Source organism: Lynx rufus, unplaced genomic scaffold, assembly GCF_022079265.1.
Source record: "Lynx rufus isolate CCGP_SWC_20201006 ecotype Redwood Valley unplaced genomic scaffold, mLynRuf1.p SCAF_10, whole genome shotgun sequence".
In the NCBI taxonomy this organism is placed as follows: Eukaryota; Metazoa; Chordata; class Mammalia; order Carnivora; family Felidae; genus Lynx; species Lynx rufus.
In genome coordinates this window covers 56647744-56671769 of record NW_025814824.1, presented here as the reverse complement: position 1 = coordinate 56671769, position 24026 = coordinate 56647744, and the positions used below count along the sequence as shown (strand labels likewise).

At 41.8% G+C, this 24026-nt stretch overlaps 1 protein-coding gene across 1 annotated transcript; it reads left to right on the top strand.

Annotated features, from left to right (window-relative positions):
• The first annotated feature begins 16969 nt into the window (after positions 1-16969).
• On the top strand, positions 16970-23468 carry SPATA31F1 (SPATA31 subfamily F member 1). The gene is made up of 4 exons (XM_047065823.1): positions 16970-17113; positions 17976-18015; positions 18563-18623; positions 19643-23468. Exons 1-4 carry the CDS (start codon positions 16970-16972, stop codon positions 23466-23468), a joined length of 4071 nt encoding a protein of 1356 aa, XP_046921779.1.
• The last annotated feature ends 558 nt before the right edge of the window (positions 23469-24026 follow it).

Genomic DNA, 24026 nt, shown 5'->3' with positions numbered 1-24026 from the left:
CAGGAGGAAATAGAAAGCTTGAACAGACCCATAACCAGCGAAGAAATTGAATCGGTTATCAAAAATCTCCCAACAAATAAGAGTCTAGGACCAGATGGCTTCCCAGGGGAGTTCTACCAGACATTTAAAGCAGAAATAATACCTATCCTTCTCAAGCTATTCCAAGAAATAGAAAGGGAAGGAAAACTTCCAGACTCATTCTATGAAGCCAGTATTTTTTGATTCCTAAACCAGACAGAGACCCAGCAAAAAAAGAGAACTACAGGCCAATATCCCTGATGAATATGGATGCAAAAACTCTCAATAAGATACTAGCAAATCGAATTCAACAGCATATAAAAAGAATTATTCACCATGATCAAGTGGGATTCATTCCTGGGATGCAGGGCTGGTTCAACATTCGCAACTCAATCAACGTGATATATCACATTAATAAAAGAAAAGATAAGAACCATATGATCCTGTCAATCGATGCAGAAAAGGCATCTGACAAAATTCAGCAGCATTTCTTAATAAAAACCCTCGAAGAAAGTCGGGATAGAAGGAACATACTTAAAGAGCAAAAAGCCATTTATGAAAAGCCCACAGCTAACATCATCCTCAATGAGGAAAAACTGAGAGCTTTCTCCCTGAGATCAGGAACACGACAGGGATGTCCACTCTCACCGCTGTTGTTTAACACAGCGTTGGAAGTGCTAGCATCAGCAATCAGACAACAAAAGGAAATCAAAGGCATCAAAATTGGCAAAGATGAAGTCAAGCTTTCACTTTTTGCAGATGACGTGATATTATACATGGAAAATCTGATAGACCCCACCAAAAGTCTGCTAGAACTGATACATGAATTCAGCAAAGTTGCAGGATACAAAATCAATGTACAGAAATCAGTTGCATTCTTATACACTAATAATGAAGCAACAGAAAGACAAATAAAGAAACTGATCCCATTCACAATTGCACCAAGAAGCATAAAATACCTAGGAATAAATCTAACCAAAGAGGTAAAAGATCTGTATGCTGAAAACTATAGAAAGCTTATGAAGGAAATTGAAGAGGATATAAAGAAATGGAAAAACATTCCGTGCTCATGGATTGGAAGAATAAATATTGTCAAAATGTCAATACTACCCAAAGCTATCTACACATTCAATGCAATCCCAATCAAAATTGCACTAGCATTCTTCTCGAAACTAGAACAAGTAATCCTAAAATTCATATGGAACCACAAAAGGCCCCAAATAGCCAAAGTAATTTTGAAGAAGAAGACCAAAGCAGGAGGCATCACAATCCAAGACTTTAGCCTCTACTACAAAGCTGTAATCATTAACACAGCATGGTATTGGCACAAAAACAGACACATAGACCAATGGAATAGAATAGAAACCCCAGAACTAGACCCACAAACATATGGCCAACTAATCTTTGACAAAGCAGGAAAGAACATCCAATGGAAAAAAGACAGTCTCTTTAACAAATGGTGCTGGGAGAACTGGACAGCAACATGCAGGAGGATGAAACTAGACCACTTTCTCACACCATTCACAAAAATAAACTCAAAATGGATAAAGGATCTGAATGTGAGACAGGAAACCATCAAAACCCTAGAGGAGAAAGCAGGAAAAGACCTCTCTGACCTCAGTTGTAGCAATCTCTTACTTGACACATCCCCAAAGGCAAGGGAATTAAAAGCAAAAATGAACTACTGGAACCTTATGAAGATAAAAAGCTCCTGCACAGCAAAGGAAACAACCAACAAAACTAAAAGGCAACCAACGGAATGGGAAAAGATATTTGCAAATGACATATTGGACAAAGGGCTAGTATCCAAAATCTATAAAGAACTCACCAAACTCCACACCTGAAAAACAAATAATCCAGTGAAAAAATGGGCAGAAAACATGAATAGACACTTCTCCCAAGAAGACATCCGGATGGCCAACAGGCACATGAAAAGATGCTCAACATCGCTCCTCATCAGGGAAATACAAATCAAAACCACACTCAGATATCACCTCACGCCAGTCAGAGTGGCCAAAATGAACAAATCAGGAGACTATAGACGCTGGAGAGGATGTGGAGAAATGGGAACCCTCTTGCCCTGTTGGTGGGAATGCAAATTGGTGCAGCCACTCTGGAAAACAGTGTGGACGTTCCTCAAAATATTAAAAATAGACCTACCCTATGACCCAGCAATAGCACTGCTAGGAATTTACCCAAGGGATACAGGAGTGCTGATGCATAGGGGCACTTGTACCCCAATGTTTACAGCAGCACTCTCAACAATAGCCAAATTATGGAAAGAGCCTAAATGTCCATCAACTGATGAATGGATAAAGAAATTGTGGTTTATATACACAGTGGAGTACTACGTGGCAATGAGAAAGAATGAAATATGGCCCTTTGTAGCAACATGGATGGAACTAGACAGTGTTATTATAAGTGAAATAAGCCATACAGAGAAAGACAGATACCATATGTTTTCACTCTTATGTGGATCCTGAGAAACTTAACAGAAACCCATGGGGGAGGGGAAGGAAAAAAAAAGAGGTTAGAGTGGAAGAGAGCCAAAGCATAAGACACTCTTAAAAACTGAGAACAAACTGAGGGTTGATGGGAGTTGTGAGGGAGAGGAGGGTGGGTGATGGGTATTGAGGAGGGCAGCTTTTGGGATGAGCACTGGGTGTTGTATGGAAACCAATTTGACAATAAATTTCATATATTGAAAAAAAAAGAAAGTGGCTTGATAGATTAGAGAAAAAAGAGGAAAGAAGAAAAAAAAGGAAATCATTTGAAAATTTGAAAAAATGAATACACTGAATTAGACTAAAATGAAATGATGGAAGTAAACTAGTATTTGAAAAAATTTACACAAAAGTAAAAAATAGAAAAAAATTAAAGAAAAATATTTTAATAAAAATTGAAAATAACAATGAATTTTTCTCTTTCTGCATTCAAGAGAAAGAAAAGAAACAATAAAGAGAAAAAAGAAGAAAAAAGAAAAGAAAAGAAAGTAAATTGAATAGATGGACCTAACAGACTGAAATATGCTGAAATTACTTCGTTTTCCCCTAGAAGTCAGACTATGAAGCACCTTATAGTCCATAAACTAAGCAGGCAGTCAGACTTCTGTTCTTGAAGAGCAAGGTTGGGCCCATTGGGCGGGGCTTAGTGTAACAGCTCCATTCTCCACTAGATGGTGCTGCTAGCTTACTGGAATGGATTGTTGTGGTGCTTGTAGGTGCGTATGCACATGCACGGGAGTGGTGAAAATGGCAGCACCCAGCTACCCAGTCTCTAGTATCAGAACTCTGTTCGCCCTGATCAGCAATCGCGCCCCTGTGCTTTGTCTTCAGCTTTTGTCCACTCCCCTCTTTTACACTACCCGTGACCAAACCCCAGGTAGTACCTCTCTCCTGAGTTTTGTCTCAGATAAGGCTGTTTCCCTGGCCCCTTACTTCTGAGGGACTATGGCTTTGTCCTGTTCAGCCCCTCTGCGGAGGGGCTCACCAAGCAATGGCCGAATGCTGGCTACACCCAGGAAAGTTTGCAGGACTGTGCTGCTGCCAAAGCCCAGAGATTGCAGCCAGGTGCCAGCCCGCCTCAGAAAAAGTTTGTGAGATAGTGTAGCAGCAGCTTTTCAGGGATTATGGAAAATCACAACGCACATCTGGCACCAGGCTTCACCCTTAGCGACCTTGTTCCAGCACCAGCAAATGCAGCTGTTCTCTGGGGTCTGCTGGTCCCAGGTTGTCTCACAACATCTACCAAATGTCCTTCCAGCAGTGGAACGGCTTCTCCCCATGTGGCCTGAGAACCTCTCTGACCCCACTCTGCTCTTGGGGATTCACCCTTCCCACCAGAGCACCTCCAGGTATCGAGCTGTGGAGTTGCAGACTCTCTGAGCTCCCTCTGTTCATAGTCTTAATGGAATTTAAGCCCTCTCCTTTCTCCTTTCTCCCTTTTTAGTTTAGTCCCTGTGGCTATTTCCAACTTTCCACTTTCTCTCCAGCTGCTTTCAGGGAGGGTTGCTTTCGCCATATTCTCCCCACTGTCTCTGTCCTCTCTCTGCACGCAAAAGCACATCCCTGCCCTCCGCAGCTTCTCTCTCCCCAAGTTCACCTCTCCGCACCTTGTACCTGCTGAATTCTGTGGTTCAGGTTGTGCAGACTGTTGTGTTCATCCTCAGGTCAGTTTTCTAGGTGTGCAGGATCGTTTAGTGTTGGTCTGGCTGTATTTCATGAACGTGAGACACACAAAAAACTTCCGTGCTGTTCCACCATCTTGGCCCCCTCCCCTCTTATACATATATTTTCATTTTATTTCTTTAACTTTAATTTTAATTTTAATTTTTTAATTTACATCCAAGTTAGTTAGCATGTAGTACAATAATGATTTCAGGAGTAGAATCCAGGGATTCATCCCCTATGTTTTACATATATTTTTTTTCAACGTTTATTTATTTTTGGGACAGAGAGAGACAGAGCATGAACGGGGGAGGGGCAGAGAGAGAGGGAGACACAGAATCGGAAACAGGCTCCAGGCTCTGAGCCATCAGCCCAGAGCCTGACGCGGGGCTCGAACTCACGGACCGTGAGATCGTGACCTGGCTGAAGTCAGACGCTTAACCGACTGAGCCACCCAGGCGCCCCTTACATATATTTTTAAATGAACAGCATATTATTGTTATTTCTGTTCAGTCACTTATCTTTAATGAGATATAAATAACAGGAAAATATATGTTTACCTATATTTTTCCATTTGTAGTTCTCCTCATTCCTTTTTATAATTCTTATTTCCATCTGGTATCCATTTTCCTTATGCCTGATTTCTTTTAACATTTCTTATAGGGTGTGGTTCCTGATGACGAGTTCTTTCAGTTTTTGTATACAAGTCTAAAATATTTATTTCACATTTTTAAAAATCATAACTTTTTTTTTTTTTTTAAAAAGAGGTTAGAGTGGGAGAGAGCCAAAGCATAAGAGACTGTTAAAAACTGAGAACAAACTGAGGGTTGATGGGGGGTGGGAGGGAGGGGAGGGTGGGTGATGGGTATTGAGGAGGGCACCTTTTGGGATGAGCACTGGGTGTTGTATGGAAACCAATTTGTCAATAAATTTCATATATATATAAAAAAAATCATAACTTTGTTGAGATATAATGCATATATCATACCCATTTAAAGTTTACAATTTAGTGGGTTTTAGTATATTTGCAGAGTTGTGCAACCATCACCATAATCAATTTCAGAATTTTTTCATTACTCTAATAAGAAACCCTATAACCATTAGCATTTCCCATCCTCACCTCCTGTTTCCCCTCACTGTCCATGGGCCTAGGAAACTAACATAATATCTATCTATATTTGCCTTTTCTGGACACTTCATATAAATTGAATAATATATTGTCAAATGTATTGTAATAATACAATTGTGGTCTTTGGCAACTGGCTCCTTCACTTAGCATAATGTTTCCACACTTCACCCATGTTGAAGCATATATCAGTACTTTATTTGCTAAATAATATTTCATCTTATGGATATGGCATATTTTATTTATCTGTTCAACTGATGGACCCCTGTGTTGTTTCAATTTCTTTAGCTATTATGAATTCCAGTTCAATAATTTAACTTTTTCACTACGCTACATCCTTATCACTTTTCTTAGTCATCCTAGGGTCCATGGCCTAGCACTAATATGGTCTTTTTAAAGCCCCTTGCTTCTCTTTTCTGTCCATAATTCTTGCCTGGTAAAAATCATATTCTGGCCAAACTAAATAATCTCTAGTTCACACAGCTGCTGAATCTTGGAGGAGAAAACCATTTAACAATGCTGACTGGATTCATATTACATTTATTACCATAATTCTTCCAAGTCAGCCATTTCCCATTCTCACTTTCTTTATATCTATACCACTTTCCCCCCCTAACACTCAGGTGAAGAACAACTATAATTTCATATAGAAAATAAGTATATTTGGAAAAGAAATTTTCTCATTTTCTCATTACAAATTCTACCAAAATTCCTCCTTCTGTATTCACATAATATTCCTTATTCTCTACACTAAACTGCATCAAGTAGTCCCTCCATCTTTCCATCAATTTCTTCCTATCTAGATAATTCTCAACACACAAATATGTAGTAGTACTATCAAATTTCTCCCTTCCTCCCTCCTTCTCTCCCACTCTCCCTCCTTCCCTCCTTTCCCCCCTACACACACACACACACACACACACACACACACTTCCCTTTATCCTATACCCTTCCTAGTTACCAAACAATTCTTTTGCAATTCTTTTGTTTTTCCTTTACAGCAAAATTTCTTTAAAATTTGTACTCATTTGCCCTACTTTTTTCACTTGTTTGCTGAACCTCCTCTAACCAGGCTTTTTTTCCCCATGGCTCTACAAGAATGGACCTTATCAGAGTCACAAATGAGTCATATCATACCAAAATCAATGATCATTTTCTGTTTTATTCTTACTAGGCCTTTCAATAGCATTTGACACAGCTGACTATTCCCCTTACTTTGAAATACTTTCTTCCTAAAGCTTCTGGAAGCCTACACCCTCTTTTTTACTTCAAACTCACCATCCATTCCTTCTGATTTCCTTTTCTGGCTCTTCCTCCTCTACCTGACCTTAAATTGTTTGGCCTGATTAATTTTCTTTTCTTCTCTAGTTGTACCTTCTCCAAGATTTTATCTGGCCACACAGTTCCAATTATGTCTAGCTACTGACTTTTAAGTTTATATTTCTAGGTGAGACCTCCATCCCCCAAAATCCATATACCCCAAGCCTTTATTTTATCATTAAATAGCACCACCCACCCAATTCCTCAGGCCAATAATAACCTAGAGATATTCCTTAATTCTTTCTTTTACCTTAACACACAACATTCAATCCACCAATAGAAGAGTTTCCAAAATACATCCTACATTTCACAACTTCTTACCAAATCTACTGCTAAAAATCCCATCTAAACTCCAACCATGTCTATTTTGAGCTAGTTACAGCATCCTAATGGTCTCTTGTCTATTCTTGCTCCCCTAAAGTCTTTCCACCAAAAAGCAACTAAAGTGATTTCTAAAGAGCAAAACTGATAATAACTCCCCTAATGTCCTTTATAGCTAATTTTTTCCTCATGCATTGCATTTAGTTGTCTTGTCTCTTACTGTTGGAAGAGTACAGGCCAGTTATTTTGTAGGATATCCCTCCATTTGTCCAATGTTTCTTCATGATTAGATTAAAGTTTTGCTTTTTGACCATTATACAACAGAAGTGATACTGTGTTCTTCTCAATGCATTGAAGCAGGAGGCATGTGATTTGATTTGTCCCAATATTGACGATGTTTGATTTTGGCTAAGGTGGTTCCTTAACTTGTGGAAAGACACAATGAATCTATGAAAATACTCCTTCCTTCCTCAAACTTTCACACACTAGCTGGAGCAATTATAGACTTTCTAACATCATCATTCCTTCTATATTTGTAAGTTGGCATTCTTCTATAAGGAACTTTCCTTTCTCTCATATTTATTTATATCAGTATAAACTAATTCTTATTTCATTCCATTCAATATGTTATAATTCATTATTATCAGTCTTTATTCTGATGCTCAAATTGTCCAATACTTGGTCAGTGGCAGCGACTTTAAGGTGGCTGCTGTGCCCTTTTGATATCTTCATGATTCTTTGAGCACTTCTATACTTTATGGCATACGAAGATGTTCAAAGCTAATCTCATAACTTTCGTACCTTTGCCTCACATTTAGAGAATACAGAGGTTTGTTTTTGCACACAGTTAATATATTAGCATCAATAACTCTTTTTTCAAGGATTTTTCTAACCTTTGTTATTGTGGGACTAGAGTGGCCCTTATCTAGGTCTAGAGTGGTCCTATCCTACAGTATGGCCTTTCTGGAGGGCCAATTGAGTGTCCATGATGTCCAGTGACTTCCCCACTAGACTCCTATGTCTAATAGAACTGTGGGGCCTCCAGAAATTCAGTTCAGCTCACACCTCTCTAGCAGCTGTCCTTAACTAGATCTTACAGAATCTCATTCTATACATGTGCAGATTATCATTCAGCCAGAGACTTAAAGGACACACTATCCACATTTCCAGTGCTCCTTTTCTGCACAGGTGCAGAAAAACTCAAAAGCCAGAAGGACTTGTCTCTACTTCCAGAGCACAGCAATATAATGGTGCTCTGTTTGGGCCTCGTTCCAGCACTATAGTCCACAAGGTGCCCCCAGACAAAGCTGGGGCAATTGTGCAGCTTTCCTCATGTGTTTCTTCTGTCTAAAAGGCCAAAGTCCACTGTGCTTACTGTCCAAACAATTTGTGCATGTATTTTGTCTAATTTTGTATTTCTTTACAACCAGAGGGATAATGAAGTTCAGTTACTCCATTATTATCTGAAGTGGATTCAACAACTACTCTTCATAGGAATTGTATATAAAATAGAACCCTTAACATGATTACACACTCACTTACATACCCAACAGACACACACATACAATTCTTTTTTATTTTAGTTTTTGTTTAAATTCCAGTTAGTTAAAATACAGTGTAGTATTTTGTTTCAGGAGTACAGTTTAGTGATTCAACACTTATATACAACACCTGGTGTTCATCACAACAAGTGCATTCCTTAAGCCCCATCACATATTTAACCATCCCTCTAACCACTTCCCCTCTGGTAACCATCAGTTTGATCTCTATAGTTAAGAGTCTATTTCTTGGCTTGCCTCTCTCCTTTGTTTTTTCCCCTTTGCTTGTTTGTTTTTTCTTAAATCCCACAAATGAGTGAAATCCTATGGTATTTGTCTTTCTCTGACTTGCTTATTTCATTTAGCATAATATTGTCTAGCTCCATGCATGTTGTTACAAATGACAAGATTTCATTCTTTTTATGGCTGAGTAATATTCCATTGTGCATGTGTGTGTGTGTGTGTGTATGTACACACACACACACACACACACACATATATACACACACACATATACACACCACATCTTTAATAATTTTTAAAAATCTCACTGCAATAATCATCAATATCTACATTTTCACTAAAGTCAGGAGCAGGTCAATTCTGTGCTAGCCAATAAAATTAGACAAGGAAAAAAGAGAAATAAAAATTAGAATGAAAGATATAAAATTATTGTGTTCTGATGATGGAAACCAAAGAAAATAAACTAAAAATTTTAATCCTTTTTATGAAGTTAGTAAATAGAATTGAACAGCACTTATTTACAATAGCAAAAATAAAATAAAAACAGGAATGAATCCTAATTAAAATAGAGCAGGAACCATAGAAAGAAAACTTTACAACTCTGCTGAGACTCTCACTTATAGTCAAGATAGAGTAACAGGGCCACATTTACCCTACTATCTACAGCAAAAACAGAACTAAACAAAATATACAATAGCTCTTAAGACATTAGACACCAAGCAATAAATGCTAGTGATCACTGAGAGATGGGAAAACAATGAGGTGAGCCCTGCAATGGTGTAAGCTTATGGCCTGGACAAAGTTCTCAGTTTGTGGTATAGTAAGAAGGAGCTCAGGTAGAACTAGACAGTCTATGAGTTGAGAATATGGAGCTGGGAGTCAGAGATGGCCAAGGCATAGTATCTAAGAAGAAAGGGATGGACAGAGAACTCCTGAGATCTGAAGAGGGTCTCCTTCAAGTGTTCAGCAGAGGACTAGTCAGTACATGCATATAAGAAAAGTACCTGAGATAAGATTTTTTTAAAAACATGAAAGGACAGAAAGGCATAATAGTCAGAGATCACACAGAGGTAGATAGAGTATGTATTCCAACAGATAAAGTAGAAAACTTCAAAATAAATGGGACATTGGATAGAGTATAAACAAAGGCCTTGCCTCGGAAGTAAGTAAAAATTAATCCTGGACTGAATGTTGGTAGGATCTGCCTAATAAGGTTTATAAGGAATACCTGAAAGGATCAAACTGTTTCCAAGTAACTTAACTGAATTATGAAACAAAGCTCAACAATATTTATGGAAAAATGTGGAGACTAGGAAGTTCCAAATCCTCACTCTCCCATGGAAACATCAAAAAACAAACAGAAACTGACAACTGTAATAACTTTATAGGAGCTCTGGAAAATAGTCAAAGGTCTATAGCAACCAAGAAAATGTACAATTAAAAAAAATCACATTCAGGGCGCCTGGCTGGTTCAGTCGGTGGAGCCTCCAACTTCGGCTCAGGTCATGATCTCACAGTCTGTGAGTTTGAGTCCTGCGTCGGGCTCTGTGCTGACAGCTCAGAGCCTGGAGCCTGCTTCATATTCTGTGTCTCCCTCTCTCTCTGCCCCTCCCCCGTTCATGCTCTGTCTCTCTCTGTCTCAAAAATAAATAAACATTAAAAAAAATCACATTCAAAACTGTAGAAATTTTATGATGTTTTTACTTGCCTTTGCCACACCCCTTCCCCAGTGGGGTAAGGTTTTGATCTAGAGGGAGTGGCAACCCAACCACCAGTTCCCTTCCTCAAACCAAAGGAAGCAGAGCAGACTTTATGTGAACATTTGAACCTATCTGGGAGCTGTCTGAAGGGCTGATCTACCTCCCCTAATTTGGAGTTCATGCAGAGAGAAGAAGTAGATGCTACTCATGAATGCTGCAAGGGGACTACAAACCCCATGGACAAAAGATTATGAGTACAGACATAAAATAGACCATAAAAGGCCCCAAAGGTAAGCTGGAGTGAGATTCTTTGAAAGACTGAGACATTTAGAAGCAGCCATGTGTACAAGGGAATTGAAAAAGCCATGATCAGGCCCAGTCAAGACAGGCTTCAGAAAAGGCCTGTAAAAACCTTACATTTTTACCTTGAGCTTATCCCTAGGCTCAGAGCATGTCCAGCTAATTAGAAAAGGACTACTCCAGGATAAAGCAAGTCTGCAAAGACTAAGAGAGGTAGCTGTTTTCACAAATGCCCAATTTTCAAAAAAAGAAAGAAAGAAAGAAAGAAAGAAAGAAAGAAAGAAAGAAAGAAAGAAAGAAAAAAGAAAACTACAAGGAATACAAAGAAACAGGAGAGTATGGCCCATTTAAAGAAAGAAAACAACATGGTAGGAAGTGTCCCTAAATAAGCACAGGCATTAGACTAACTAGACAAAGATTTTAAAACAACTATCTTTGGGTTGCCTGGGTTGTTAAGCATCTGACTCTTGGTTTTGGCTCAGGTCATGATCTCACAGTTCATGGGATCAAGCCCTGCACTGGGCTCTGCACTGACAGCCTGGAGCCTGCTTGGGATTCTCTCTCTCTCCCACCTCTCTCTCTGCTCCTTTTCTGCTTGTGCACCACATGCATATGCTCTCAAAATAAATGTTAAAAAAAACTATCTTTAAATTTTCATTAGCATACAATGAAATATTGGTTTCAGGAGAATTCAGTGATTCATCACTTACATACAACACCCTGTGCTCATCACAACAAATATCCTCCTTAATACCCATCTCCCACCTACCTCCCTCTATCAAACCTCAATTTGTTCTCTATTGTTAAGAGTCTCTTATGGTTTGTTTCCTTCTCTTCTCCCCTCCCCCTTCCCATATGTTCATTTGTTTTGTTTCTTAAATTCTACATATGATTGAAATCATATAGTATTTGTCTTTCTCTGATTGACTTATGTTGCTTAGCACAATACATTCTAGCTCCACCCATGTCATTGCAAATGGCAAGATTTCATTCTTTTTGATGGCTGAGTAACATTCCATTGTATATATATATACCACATATCCTTTTTATTTTATTTTTATTTTTTTTAACCTTTATTTATTTTTGAGACAGAGAGAGACAGACCATGAATGGGGGAGGGGCAGAGAGAGGAAGACACAGAATCTGAAACAGGCTCCAGGCTCTGAGCTGTCAGCACAGAGCCTGACACGGGGCTCGAACTCACGGACCACAAGATCACGACCTGAGCTGAAGTTGGACGCTTAACCGACTGAGCTACCCAGGCGCCCCAATACCACATATTCTTTATCCAGTCATCAGTCAACAGACATTTGGGCTCTTTCCATACTTTGGCTATCATTGATAATGCTGCTGTAAACATTGGGGTGCATGGACCCCTTCGAATATATATTTTTGTATCTGTTGGGTAAATACCTAATAGTACAATTGCTGGATCATAGGGTAGTTCTATTTTTGTTTTTTTGAGGAACCTCAATACTGTTCTCCAGAGTGTCTGTGCCAGTTTGCATTCCCACCAGCCATACAAGAGGGTTCCCCTTTCTCCACATCCTTGCCAACACCTGTTGTTTCTTGTGTTAACTTTAGCCATTCTGACAAGTATGAGGTGGTATCTCAATGTGTTTTTTATTTATATTTCTCTGATGATGAGTGATGTTGAGCATCTTTTTTTTTTTTTACAAGAGTGTTCTTAGAGGCTTTATTCATGATAGTTAGAAACTAGAAGCATCCCTCGTGATCATCAGCTGGCAAATGATAAATAAACTGGCACATTCCTACCATGGCATCCTACTCAGCAGTGAGGAGAAACAAACTACTGAAGCACACAACATTCAATGGGGTTGGCAAACCATGGCCTATGGGCTGGCTACCTGTGTTTGTAAACAAAGTTATATTGGAACAACCAACCCCATTTGTTTATCTAGTGTTGGGCTGTTTTCTGGCCACATCAGCATAATTGAGTAGTTTTGGGATACTGTATGGCCCCAAATGCTAAAATATTTCAACTTAGAAATATTAAGGGGATGCTTGGGTGGCTCAGTCAGTTAAGCATTAGACTCTTGATCTCAGTTCAGGTCCTGATCTCAAGGTTTGCGAGTTTGAGCCCTGCATCAGGCTCTGCACTGAAGGTACAGAGCCTACTTGGGATTCTGTCTCTCCCTCTCTCTTCCCCTCCCCCCTGCTTTGTGTATGTGTGTGTGTGCACGCGCTCTCTTTCTCTCGTTGAGCATCTTTTAATATGTCTGTTAGCCATCTGGATGTCTTCTTTGGAAAAAAGTGTCTATTCATGTTTTTTGCCAATTTCTTTTTTTAAAAAAATTTAATGCTTATTTATTTTTGAGAGAGCGAGACAGCGAGCAGGAGCAGGGGAGGGGCAAAGAGAGAGATGGAGACACAGAATTCAAAGCAGGCTCCAGGCTCTGAGCTGTCAGCACAGAACCCAATGCAGGTCTTGAACTCACGAGCTGTGAGATCATGCATGACCTGAGCCAAAGTTGGACACTTAACCACCTGAGCCACACAGGTACGCCTGCCCATTTCTTAACTGGTCTGTTTGATTTTGGGGTGTTGAGTTTGATAGGTTCTTTATAGATTTTGGATACTAACCCTTTATCAGATATGTTGTTTGCAAATACCTACTCCTATTCCACAGGCTGCCTTTTAGTTTTGTTGATTGTTTCCTTTGTTTTGCAGAAACTTTTGTCTTGATGAAGTCCCAATAGTTCATGTTTGCTTTTGTTTCCCTTGCCTTCAGCGAGGTAAGAAGTTGCTCAAGCCAAGGTCAAAGAGGTTGCTCCCTGTGTTCTCCTCTAGATTTTGATGGTTTCTTGTCTCACATTTAGGTCTTTCATCCATTTTGAATTTATTTTTGTGTATAGTGTAAGAAAGTGGTCTGGTAAAACAACTATCTTATATATGCTCAAAGAACTAAAGGAAAACACAGATGAAGAACTAGAGGAAATCAGAAATGAGCAAATGACAATATCAACAAAGAGATAGAAATCACTTTTTAAAAATTTTTTAATGATTATTTACTTTTGAGAGAGACAGAACATGAGCATGGGAGGGAGAGAGAGAGATGGAGACAAGGAATTCAAAACAGGCTCCAGACTCTAAGCTGTCAGCACAGAGCCTGACACGGGGCTCAAACTCATGAACCATGAGATCATGACCTTACCCGAAGTTGGATGCTTAACTGACTAAGCCACCTAGGTGCCCCAAGATAGAAATTATTAAAAAAAAAAAAAAAAAGAAAATCTGAACCTGAAAAATACAGTAAGTAAATGGAAAGGTTCACTAGAGGAATTTAATGGCAGATTTGGGCAGGCAGAAGAAAAAATCAGCAGACATAAAGATAGTACATTTGAAATTATCAAGTCTGAGGAGCAGAATGGAAAAATAATGCCTCCCCCCTAAGTTCAGTTCAAAGTTCAGGCAAAAATGTCTACTCTCACCACTTCTATTCAACATTATAGTAAATTTTCTAATCAGTGAAATAAGGTAAAAAAGAGAAATAAATGGCAGTCAAATTGGAAAAGAAGATATAAATTTGTCAGACAACATTATCATCATTCTGGAAAATACTAAAGAATTTACTGAAAAAAACTATTACAACTAATATGTGAATTTAACAAGATTTCAGGATATAACAAAGATATCCAAACAAACTCTATTTCTACATACTAACAATAAAAATTAGAAATTAAAATTAAAAAGCAATATCACTTATAATAGCATCATAAAATGTGAAATAGGGATAAATGCACAAAATATGTGCAAGACTTGTACGAAATAGTATAAAACACTTTTGAGAGAAATTAAAGCTACCCTAAATAAATGGAAAGATGTACCATATCCATGGATCAGAAGACTTAATATTGTTAACATGTCAATTCACTCACAGGAATTTTTCCTACATGTGTACATAGATTTATAAATATATATGAGGTTTGTGTCAACATTATTATTCAGAACAAAAGACTGTGAATAACTATATATCCATTAATACAGAATTGAAGATGAGTTGTGTTATGGTCATATCAAGGAAGACATTACAGTCATTAACATAATGGTATTATAAGATTATGTATATTATTAAATGAAATAAAAGGGCACCTTTTGGGATGAGCACTGGGTGTTGTATGGAAACCAATTTGACAATAAATTTCATATATTGAAAAAAAATAAATGAAATAAAAGGGGAAACTGTTCATACTACACTTCCATTTGTGAAGAAAAACATAATTCATTTGTTTTTGGCTATGTTAGACTAGTTTGGAAAGATACACAGAAATCTGATAGGAATAACTGGCTTGAGAAGGAAAACTGGAGAATGAGAGACAAGTGTGAGCAAAGACATATTTACTATATACCTTATCCTGTCCACTGAATATTGTACTATGTGTGTATATATATATATATATATATATATATATATATATATATATACATATATATATATATATATGTATATACTTTTTAAAATACAATTTCAGTGATTAAAATCACTTACATGCACTGGTCCTCCAGCAAGAGACCTCATCCCTGCTACTCTAATCTTTCACCACAGGTCCTCTCCCATCCACCCATCTACACCTCTACTAGAGATAGACTGCATTTCTTACCGCCAAATGCACTCCATAGCCCATTGCTCTGTGTTCTGCATTTGTTTGTAAGTTTCTCTCCCATCTGCAACATGCTCCTTCCCCCACAGCCTGCACTTTTAGACCCAACTCCTATGTCACTTTACCCAGGAGCCCTCTCTGACCACCCTGATCATCACTATGGTTTCTCTCCTCTGAAATGGGATGTTTATAACCTAGGCTTTGCAAATGAGTGTATAGTTCTGATTGTTCTAGATTATTGGATCCTGTTTTTGTGAATTAGTCTTATCTTGGAAACCAGACAGTTAAGTGTCTGGAGAGCAAGAAGGCAACAATGACTCAAATGTCTTTGTACCTTTGACACTGCCCATCTTAGGGATGAACATAAACTAAAGGCTCACCATGCCAGCAGGGTGGAGGACTGGATGTTGGAGGAGGGACCAAAATAGCTTCTTCAGAGATTTTGAGCACAGGGGTTTTTTGGCTGTGAGACTGCTGTTACCAGGGTAAGATTCTGAAGGAAATTCAGAAATTCCGTTGTTGGGGAAATATGCCAATAACCACAGAGGTCAAGCAGGTAGCATAAATGTATAAATAAATGGGAAGAGAATAGAAGTGTTGGGCCCTGGGAATGAATTAGAAAACTACTGGCCTGATAAAGGTTTCAAACTTCAGGTTAAAGAAAATAATAACAAACAAAAACAAGCTTCCTTCAGGCAAACAACATATATCCAGAGTAGATGAATAGATTTAATCATGATCAGCAACTAGTTTATCACCTTAAGTCAGAAGTAGCCACTAACTAACCCCTCTCTGCAGGTAGTCATATCCATGAGGAGACAGAATTCTAAAAACAGCTCTAGAAAACCAACTTTTAAGGAGCTCAATAAGTGAATCTCATTAGTATATCTCCATGGAAGGCAGTGTTTATATCTCTTCCCACCTATCTGTAAGCTTGAGGCCACACAGACTGGGAAGCATTCCTTCCTGCCTCCTACAATCTCATTGAAAGATGTCACCTTGCCCTTTTCCTCCTATAAGCCATGGTCCCCTTCATATACTTCTGATTCCCCATCACCCAATGCCTGTTAATATCAAAGTTCTCCATTCCCAAGCCATAACCAGACTCTGCCCTCCCTAAGCTCATGTGTGCTTCTCAGCTATATTTCCAGTACAGGGAGGGGAGTTAGTGGAGATTCCTCTGTCCCAGCCACTCTTCCTCAAAAGGTGCACTATATCCCTAAACACTCAGAAATTCAGTTGTGGGACAGGTGACCAGATAGTTGTAAACGACAGAGTCAAGACATCAGGCTGGTGTAGGGTGTGCAGACTGAGGACAAAGTGGAGGCATAGACACTGTCTATGAGAAGACACTTTTAGTCCCAGGCTCTGTAACCATTACAGACAACCGGACTCCCTCATCTACAGACTAAATCACCATATACGCTTCCCTAAGTCTTTGACACTGCATGTGCCTTGTGAAACAGAAGGTCTTTGTGATGCAGTCTGGTGGCCTAGTTCCATCATCTATGAGGTGGAGATGACAAGGCATAGCATTAGGAGTCATCAGGCACCAGGACTCTGAATGCCTAGATATAGGGATGGTTGGTCTCCTCATGCTAATGAGGTTTAGACCATGTTGAGAAGTACTTTTGTTCTGTGGGATTTCGAGTATACCTTACATGTCTATGTCTTCATCTTCATCATTCTCCTAATTATCTGGCAAGTAAAAAGGAGTTACCATGGATTAAGGCTGGAACCTCAAAGGAGCTGCTGCCCGGTAGGGAAACGTTATGACCATGATTAAACTAAAAAGCCTCAGATAAGCTTTTAAGATCTCAGAGTCTCTCCTTTTACCACCACCACCCCCAATTTTCATACCATGCATTCAGTAACTCTCATGTGGTACTTCTCAGAGACTAAAAATAATTCATTACCAGACCATCCTCCAGTGTAGTCTAGTTGAAATTAAACACCTCTCAATGTGGCTTGGGTTGAGACCTAGATGAAATGGATTCTAAATCCCTGGATCTCAGACTACCTCCCAAAAAGTGGGATTTTTCTGGTTGGTAGTCTGTATAGGCATTTTTAACACAAATCTGTTGGCTATTATACCTACACACTCTTTAATCTGTCCCACTCTTTCTCTTGCTTCATCATAAACCTCATGCATAACTTGGGAAATAAATGAGAGGTATCGAGTATGGAAAATCCTCAAAATAAATAAGAAGCAAGCAGAGAAGAGAAATGTTGAGGTGAAATGAGTATGGAAAGGGAAGTTAGAAAAGCCAATAAAATATAGACATACATAGAAAGGGATTGGGAAATGTATATTAGCTTTGTCTTATTTTGTTTTTTAAAAAATTTTAATGTTTATTTTATTTTTGAAAGAGAGACACAGAGCGTGAGTGGGGAAGGGGTAGAGAGAGAGGGAAACACAGAAATCTGAAGTAGGCTCCAGGCTGAGATGTCAGCACAGAGCCCAATGCAGGGCTCGAACCCACATACTGTGAGATCATGACCTGAGCTATAGTTGGATACTTAACTGACTGAGTCACCCAGGTGCCCCAGCTTTGTCTTATTTTAAAGATGACCCAAAAAAAAGTGTCCCATCTTCATACTCTTAACATTTTCTCTTTAAGCGTCACCGAAGAGTCAGGATAAGAGATGCAGCATTTAGAGGTAAGGTTCCAACTCTGTTCTGACTCCCCTCACCATGGGCAAAATTCCCTTGATGTGTGTCTCTCTATGACTCTTGGTGCCAGGAGCCAGGTTCTCTAACCACTGAAGGGTCCATTTGCCCCAGCTGATGAATTCTTCCAGATTTTCTTGGGATATCAGAGGCTGGGAATGTTCCAAAATTCATCTTACCCCAGCTCCTGGGAATGAGGAATGAGGAATTAGAACAGAAGCCCTTTCCTGTGTCATTTACTAGTTTTACAATCCTACGGAAGTCACTTCATCGATCACTCTGTGATCCATGAAATGGGCATCTGATGATCTTGCCTCACTCACAGTGTGGTTTTGATGATCAAATGAGATTAGGTCCAGGACAGCATGATACAACTGGTTAAGTTGTACACAGACATGCCTGAGAGCATTTACTGTTGGGTTTTCGAATCTCCTCTTACTCAAAGGCCTTCAACTTCCTATAGGACATCCCTTCAACTTCCCATAGGACGCCCCTGTATCCTCTCATTCCTTGTAACACTCTCTCCTGGTATCTCAGCTAGGCGACTTTCCTGGGAAGAAGCTGAGAAGCCATGGGAGCTGCTCTCTGTCATGAAAAGGTGACCACTTGCTCTTTGCAGTCTCCAAACTCCAGCCTGGCCCGTCATCATTTCTGTGCTTGGCCTGGGGAAGGGATGAGGAGAGGGATAATGGCTGGGTGGGAGTAAGACACAAGTGGACACTGAGCACAGTTGAGAGGGTTGCCAGGGCAGAGGGGGACCAGGTGTCTCAGGAGAGAGGAGTCTCCCAGTTCTGCTATGGGCTCAGTTCACAGTGGTCCTGGAATTCAGGATTTCACTAGTATGTAATTCATTAAAGACTCTACATGAGTTTGCACTCAGCCACAAGACAAGTTATCCAGTCAAGAGAATAGACAAATATGTGCATAACTAAATTCCAATGTCATATTCCCTTTACAGTTACAATCATTCAAGGGCAGACCTGTGGAACCTGTTGACATTACCTCCATGGTTTTGTCTTAGGGGAGGCCAGTTCCTGGGACAGCCCTCAGGAAAGAGCTTGTCATCCTCTTCTTAAAGTCTCTAGAGAATGGGACTGGCTCTGAAGGGATGCTATGAACAGGAGCTGGGACACCCCATGGTCTCTGAATTCAGAGTTCCCACAAAGACCTCATTTTTCACAGTTTAGAAATACTGCATATAGGCTGTGGCCTTCTTAACCCCAAAGGAGACTGACTCCAGATTCTCCTGGTCATGTTCTTCATGCTGCCACATCAGCTAAACATTGGTTCCCCTGCTCCCACCCTACACCCTGGTTCCCTTCTCCTAGTTCAGCTTCTCAACACAGGTCAACAGAGAACTCACCCCACCTCCCAGTCTGTCATGGCCCTGTGCTCCCATGGGCTGTCTGAGACCTTGCCCAACAAGGCCCAGGCCCTCAGCCCAGCCCAACATAACTTGCCAATGGCATTTTCCTTGGAGGAAGAGGAGATGGGTAAATACCCTGGGGGTACAAGCCCCAACGTTTCCAGGACTAGGGGAGGGCAATCTCCAAGCCACACACATTCAAAGAGGCAGGTGTCAACCCATCAGTAATGGTTGCCATCTTCCCTTCCCAGCCAGGGCTGGCTTCCTCAGGAGGGAAGTGTGCGACGGCTCCTGTGTGCAGATACCTGCTGCCAAATCTGCAATTCTATGGCTCTGGAGATTCAGCAGTTGCTGGCGGGTGAGAACACCCTGATCTGTCCCCCTTCATCAGAGCCATTGCAGGGGTCCTCTTGCCTAGAGATTTTGTCCATGTCTAATGTGTCTTTAGAACAGAATCTGGACCAATGTTCCCTACACTCCAAAGCACTTGTATATCCATCTGTAACACCCCCAGTGTTGCAATCAATAGATCAGAAATGCTTAACACAGTCAGCTGCCCAGTCGACTGGTACAGCCAGGGTACACAATTACTGGGCTGAACACCACCAGCTGGGGCAAGAATTTCAAATAACTGGGGTGCCCAGGGGCCAAGAGACTATGTCTTGCTCAAGACTTGAGGAGGCTAGGTTAACAGTGAACCAGCAGGAGATGATGCAGAACACCCCCAACCATGTCTACGGGAACCAAGGGCAGCAGCCCTTGAATTCCCAGGTCACTCTGCACACCCTAAACCACGAATTCACTACCCAGACACACCCTATGGCCTTACATATGGTTACTGTCCTCCCTGCCAACCTGCCATTCCTCAGTCCTGAAGTCCTGAGGCTTCTTGAGGTACATGTGAAAAAATGGATGCATTTCCAGAGATGGGGGCTTCCCAGACGTGTGGAGGAGTCCCTAAGGCAGCTTATGCCAAACCCACCATTCTTTTGCCAACGTGTAAATGACCAACCAACTTCTTTCATCCCAAATGATACTTCTAAGTTTTCTGTTGAAAAACTGGGGACCTATTCCTACCAGAACTGGGGTCCATTTATGGGCAGCCAGCCTACCCAGGCCTTCTGGGTTTCTGAATGGTCCACTATGGACCCAGAACAAAGACAGCACCACCAGCAAATCCCAAACCATATGGCTCTGGCTTTGCTGTCTCCAGCCCTTAAAGAATCACATCGTCTCTATCCACATCCTGGGCACCAGGCTCATGACTCAGTGGCCCATCTGCAGCAGAAATACAGCCAGCTATTCTGTGGCCACCCTTCTCTGCACAGTGAGTCCCTGGTCAACACATTAATAGGTTCTCAAAACTGCTCCACAAATGGGAGCATATCCCAGCACCCCCTGAAGGATGCTCTTTTCTTCAAGGAACTCTCTGTCCTCCCCCTGCTGCCTAAAACTGTACCCCAATCAGTCCCACCCTCTTCCCCATCTTCCCCAAATTGGGTCACTCCATCTGATTACCAACAAGCTCAGATCAGTGTTCCATTATTGACGCTGGCTGAGTGTGATGCCTTGGAGTGGCACCTGCTGCAGAAGCAGCTCCAGCTTCAGTGGGGCTTGCCAGCGGTTTTCCAGAGACCTCAGCACAGCCAGAGCCCCATACAGTATAGGCCCTGTGGCAAAGCCCAGTCTCCAGAGACAGTGAAAAGTTTTTGGCCAGTGAAGCCCATCACAGTCCTCACTAGAAAACTACTCTTCTTTCCGGAACATGCCCGGAGGCTGCTGGAATTCCATCTCCAGAGGCAGCTGATTCACCATCGTTGGGGCCTGCCCCAAAAGATCCAGGAGTCCATCCAGTTGCTCCTGTCCCCCACTGATCAGTCAACTCTGTCCTGGAGTAGCACAGCCCTAGCCAACATGAGTGCTCCCCAACCTACAGCCCTAGAAAACACTGGGGCCGGTGACCCATTCTCACCCTTCACAGACCCAGTGTCAGTCCCCATGCCACACTTTTTTGACCAGGCCAAGGCAATATTACAGAGCCACATCAACTCCAAATGTGGGCAGATCCACCAGGGCAAGGTCCCTGCTTGTGTATACAGCTCTTGGCAGTACATAATTCCTGGGGACCTGCAAGTGGCTCCCTTAACCTGCATCCCAGAAAGCAATCCCTTGGAGCTGCAGGCAGCAACTGACCCTGCCCCACAAGAGAAAGCTATACCCTGGATGCCAATGGCCCTTGACCAACGGCAACAAGCCTCACGAGATGCTGTCACTGAACACCCTAAGCTGCCCCGAGCCCTGTCTGAGGGAGCCATTGAGAAACTGGAGACGACTTTGCGGCACAAGTATCTGGCCTTCTTGTCAGGGCTGCCTGCTCTTTATTATGTGGCTCTTTCTAGGGCCATGGGACCAGCAATCACTACCCAAGATGTGATCACAGGAATGGTGCCTGGATCTGGAAAATTCCCAACTGAACCTCTGACTCAGATGATCTCATCTGAAGAGAAATGTCTGAGTCTTGGGCCATGCTTTCAAGATGCCAACAACACTTGTGCAAACATTGCAGATGAGTTCCAGGCTGAAGGGCAGGTAGAAGAAGATGCCAACAACACCTGTGCAAACACTGCAGATGAGTTCCAGGCTGAAAAGCAGGTAGAAGGAATGATTGAGACAGTGCATTTAGAAAGCCAAACAGAGACTTCTGGGCCCTACACACTCAAGAAACCCATCTTGGCCAAATTAAATTTCCATCTAAGAAAGAAGATCCTAGAGATACAACTGGGAATTCCCATAAAGGCAAGGAAGTCCAGAGAACAAACTATAGCAATCCCAGAGAACACAACCACACAGGAGTCTCCAGGGAATCTGAACAACCAAGGGAAAACATTGCTCCAGGATCTCCCTACCCCACCAGATGTTCCTCGTGCCCCAGATCCAGAATGGCTCCACCTTAAAGAACAGTTGGCCATTGAGTTAAAGGCAGTGCAGCAGAACCAGAAGCAACCTAGTTCCAGAGCAGTACACCATGGTTCTGCCCATTGGGCCTCTAAGATCTCACAACCCAGTGGCGACATGACAGAGGCCCAGGTACTTTGTGTTCAGCTTGAGGCCAGTGTGAACAGCCCCAGCCTGGAGGAACTCTGGAGCCCTGAGCCCCAAAGCCCCAGCAAGAGCAAAGACTCAGCCCAAGTTCCCATGCTGGCAGAAAAGAGAAAGGACCCAGGGAAACCCAAATTGGCAGGGGACCATGGAGAAGGGGATGCCGGGCTTGTGCACTGCTCTACAAGAGAAATAAGCCACCCTGATGCAGCCCAGAGGCCAGAAGGGATGAACAGGACACCATGCAGTGCCTGGCGACGAAGCCATAGCTTTCATCTTGATGCTTTCTGTGAACATAGTACCCAGCACCCTCAGATTAAGCTTCCAGAGCCACCTCCAAGAATCCCCAGGAGGAAGGAATCTAAGAATAATGACCTGCAGGACAGTCAAACCAAGCTCAATGTCCTTCTCAAACCAGCAATGATTTCTAAGAATGCCCAGCCTATGGTGCCCCAGGCATCAAAGGGCCAGTCTATCCTGTGCCAACTCATTCAGGGCAAGCCTTTGCAGGGCCAAACTTTGAAAGGTCAAGTTTTGCAGCAGCAGGTGATGCCAGTCCATACTAATAAGAGGCCCAGCCTTACAGAATCTGGCTTGAGAAGTAAGATGAAATCCTTTCTGCACTGTTTTAACACCAAGACAAAAGGCAAAGGGCATGAGGAATCCATGTTCTCTACAGCTGCGAAGGCGGCCAATACCAGAAGAGAAAATGTAGAAAAGAGCCTGGCTCCAGCCAAAAGTCCCACAGGGCGAACCAAGACAGAGAAAACAGGAGGGGACTCCAAGGCCCAATCTTCCCCCACTGAGAAGCAGGTGTGCCTGGCCTTCTTGGATGGTCTCCATTCCCCAGACAGTAAACTCCGGCACCGCTCCCACTCCGAGCAACTCCACTCTGCCTCAGTCCTGAGCCACCCACGCCACTGCCCTCGGCACTGTCCTATAGTGGCTTTTGCTACCCAACCAGGGAACTTGCCCTAGGTCTCAACTCTCACCTCAGAGGGAAACGTTGGTCTGCTCAAGAAGACCCAAAACAATCAAGACTTTGTAGGCTCCCCAACATCTGCACCCCTTGAAGAAGACTGCTGTCATTTTCATTAATGTGCAGGTGGGGCAGAACGCCACTGAAATACACTCTGTATCTATAAGCAAAGAATTGTCTGTCTCCTCCTTCTCTCCACTGTAGTGTGTTAAGGGAAGGCAGGAGGGGGAGTCTAAAATGCCCTTTTCATCTAGGGAAGAAGCTTTAACCCACACTTAAGCTGGGTCAACATTCCAAATAACTCCTCCCAGCCCACCCTGGACTGTGGATAAAGAGACAAGCGGTTGAAGCACCTGGGTGGCTCAGTCGGTTAAGCAACTGAATTGTTTTTGGCTCAGGTCATGATCCGAGGGTCATAGGATCCGCACTGAGTGTGGAACCTGCTTAAGATTCTCTCTCTCTCTCTTAAAAAAAAAAAAAAGCGGGGGTGGGGACTTGGGCAGAGAATGAAGGTAAGGTAAATAAAGATCAGGCTTGGGGGTGCCCAGATGGCTCAG

Coding starts and splice junctions, on each gene's coding strand:
- SPATA31F1 (XM_047065823.1), top strand. CDS start 16,970: ATGTTGAGAAGTACTTTTGTTCTGTGGGATTTCGAGTATACCTTACAT. Junction 18,016..18,562: donor AAGAGATGCAGCATTTAGAG/GTAAGGTTCCAA, acceptor CTGGTATCTCAG/CTAGGCGACTTTCCTGGGAA. Junction 18,624..19,642: donor CTGCTCTCTGTCATGAAAAG/GTGACCACTTGC, acceptor TTCCCTTCCCAG/CCAGGGCTGGCTTCCTCAGG.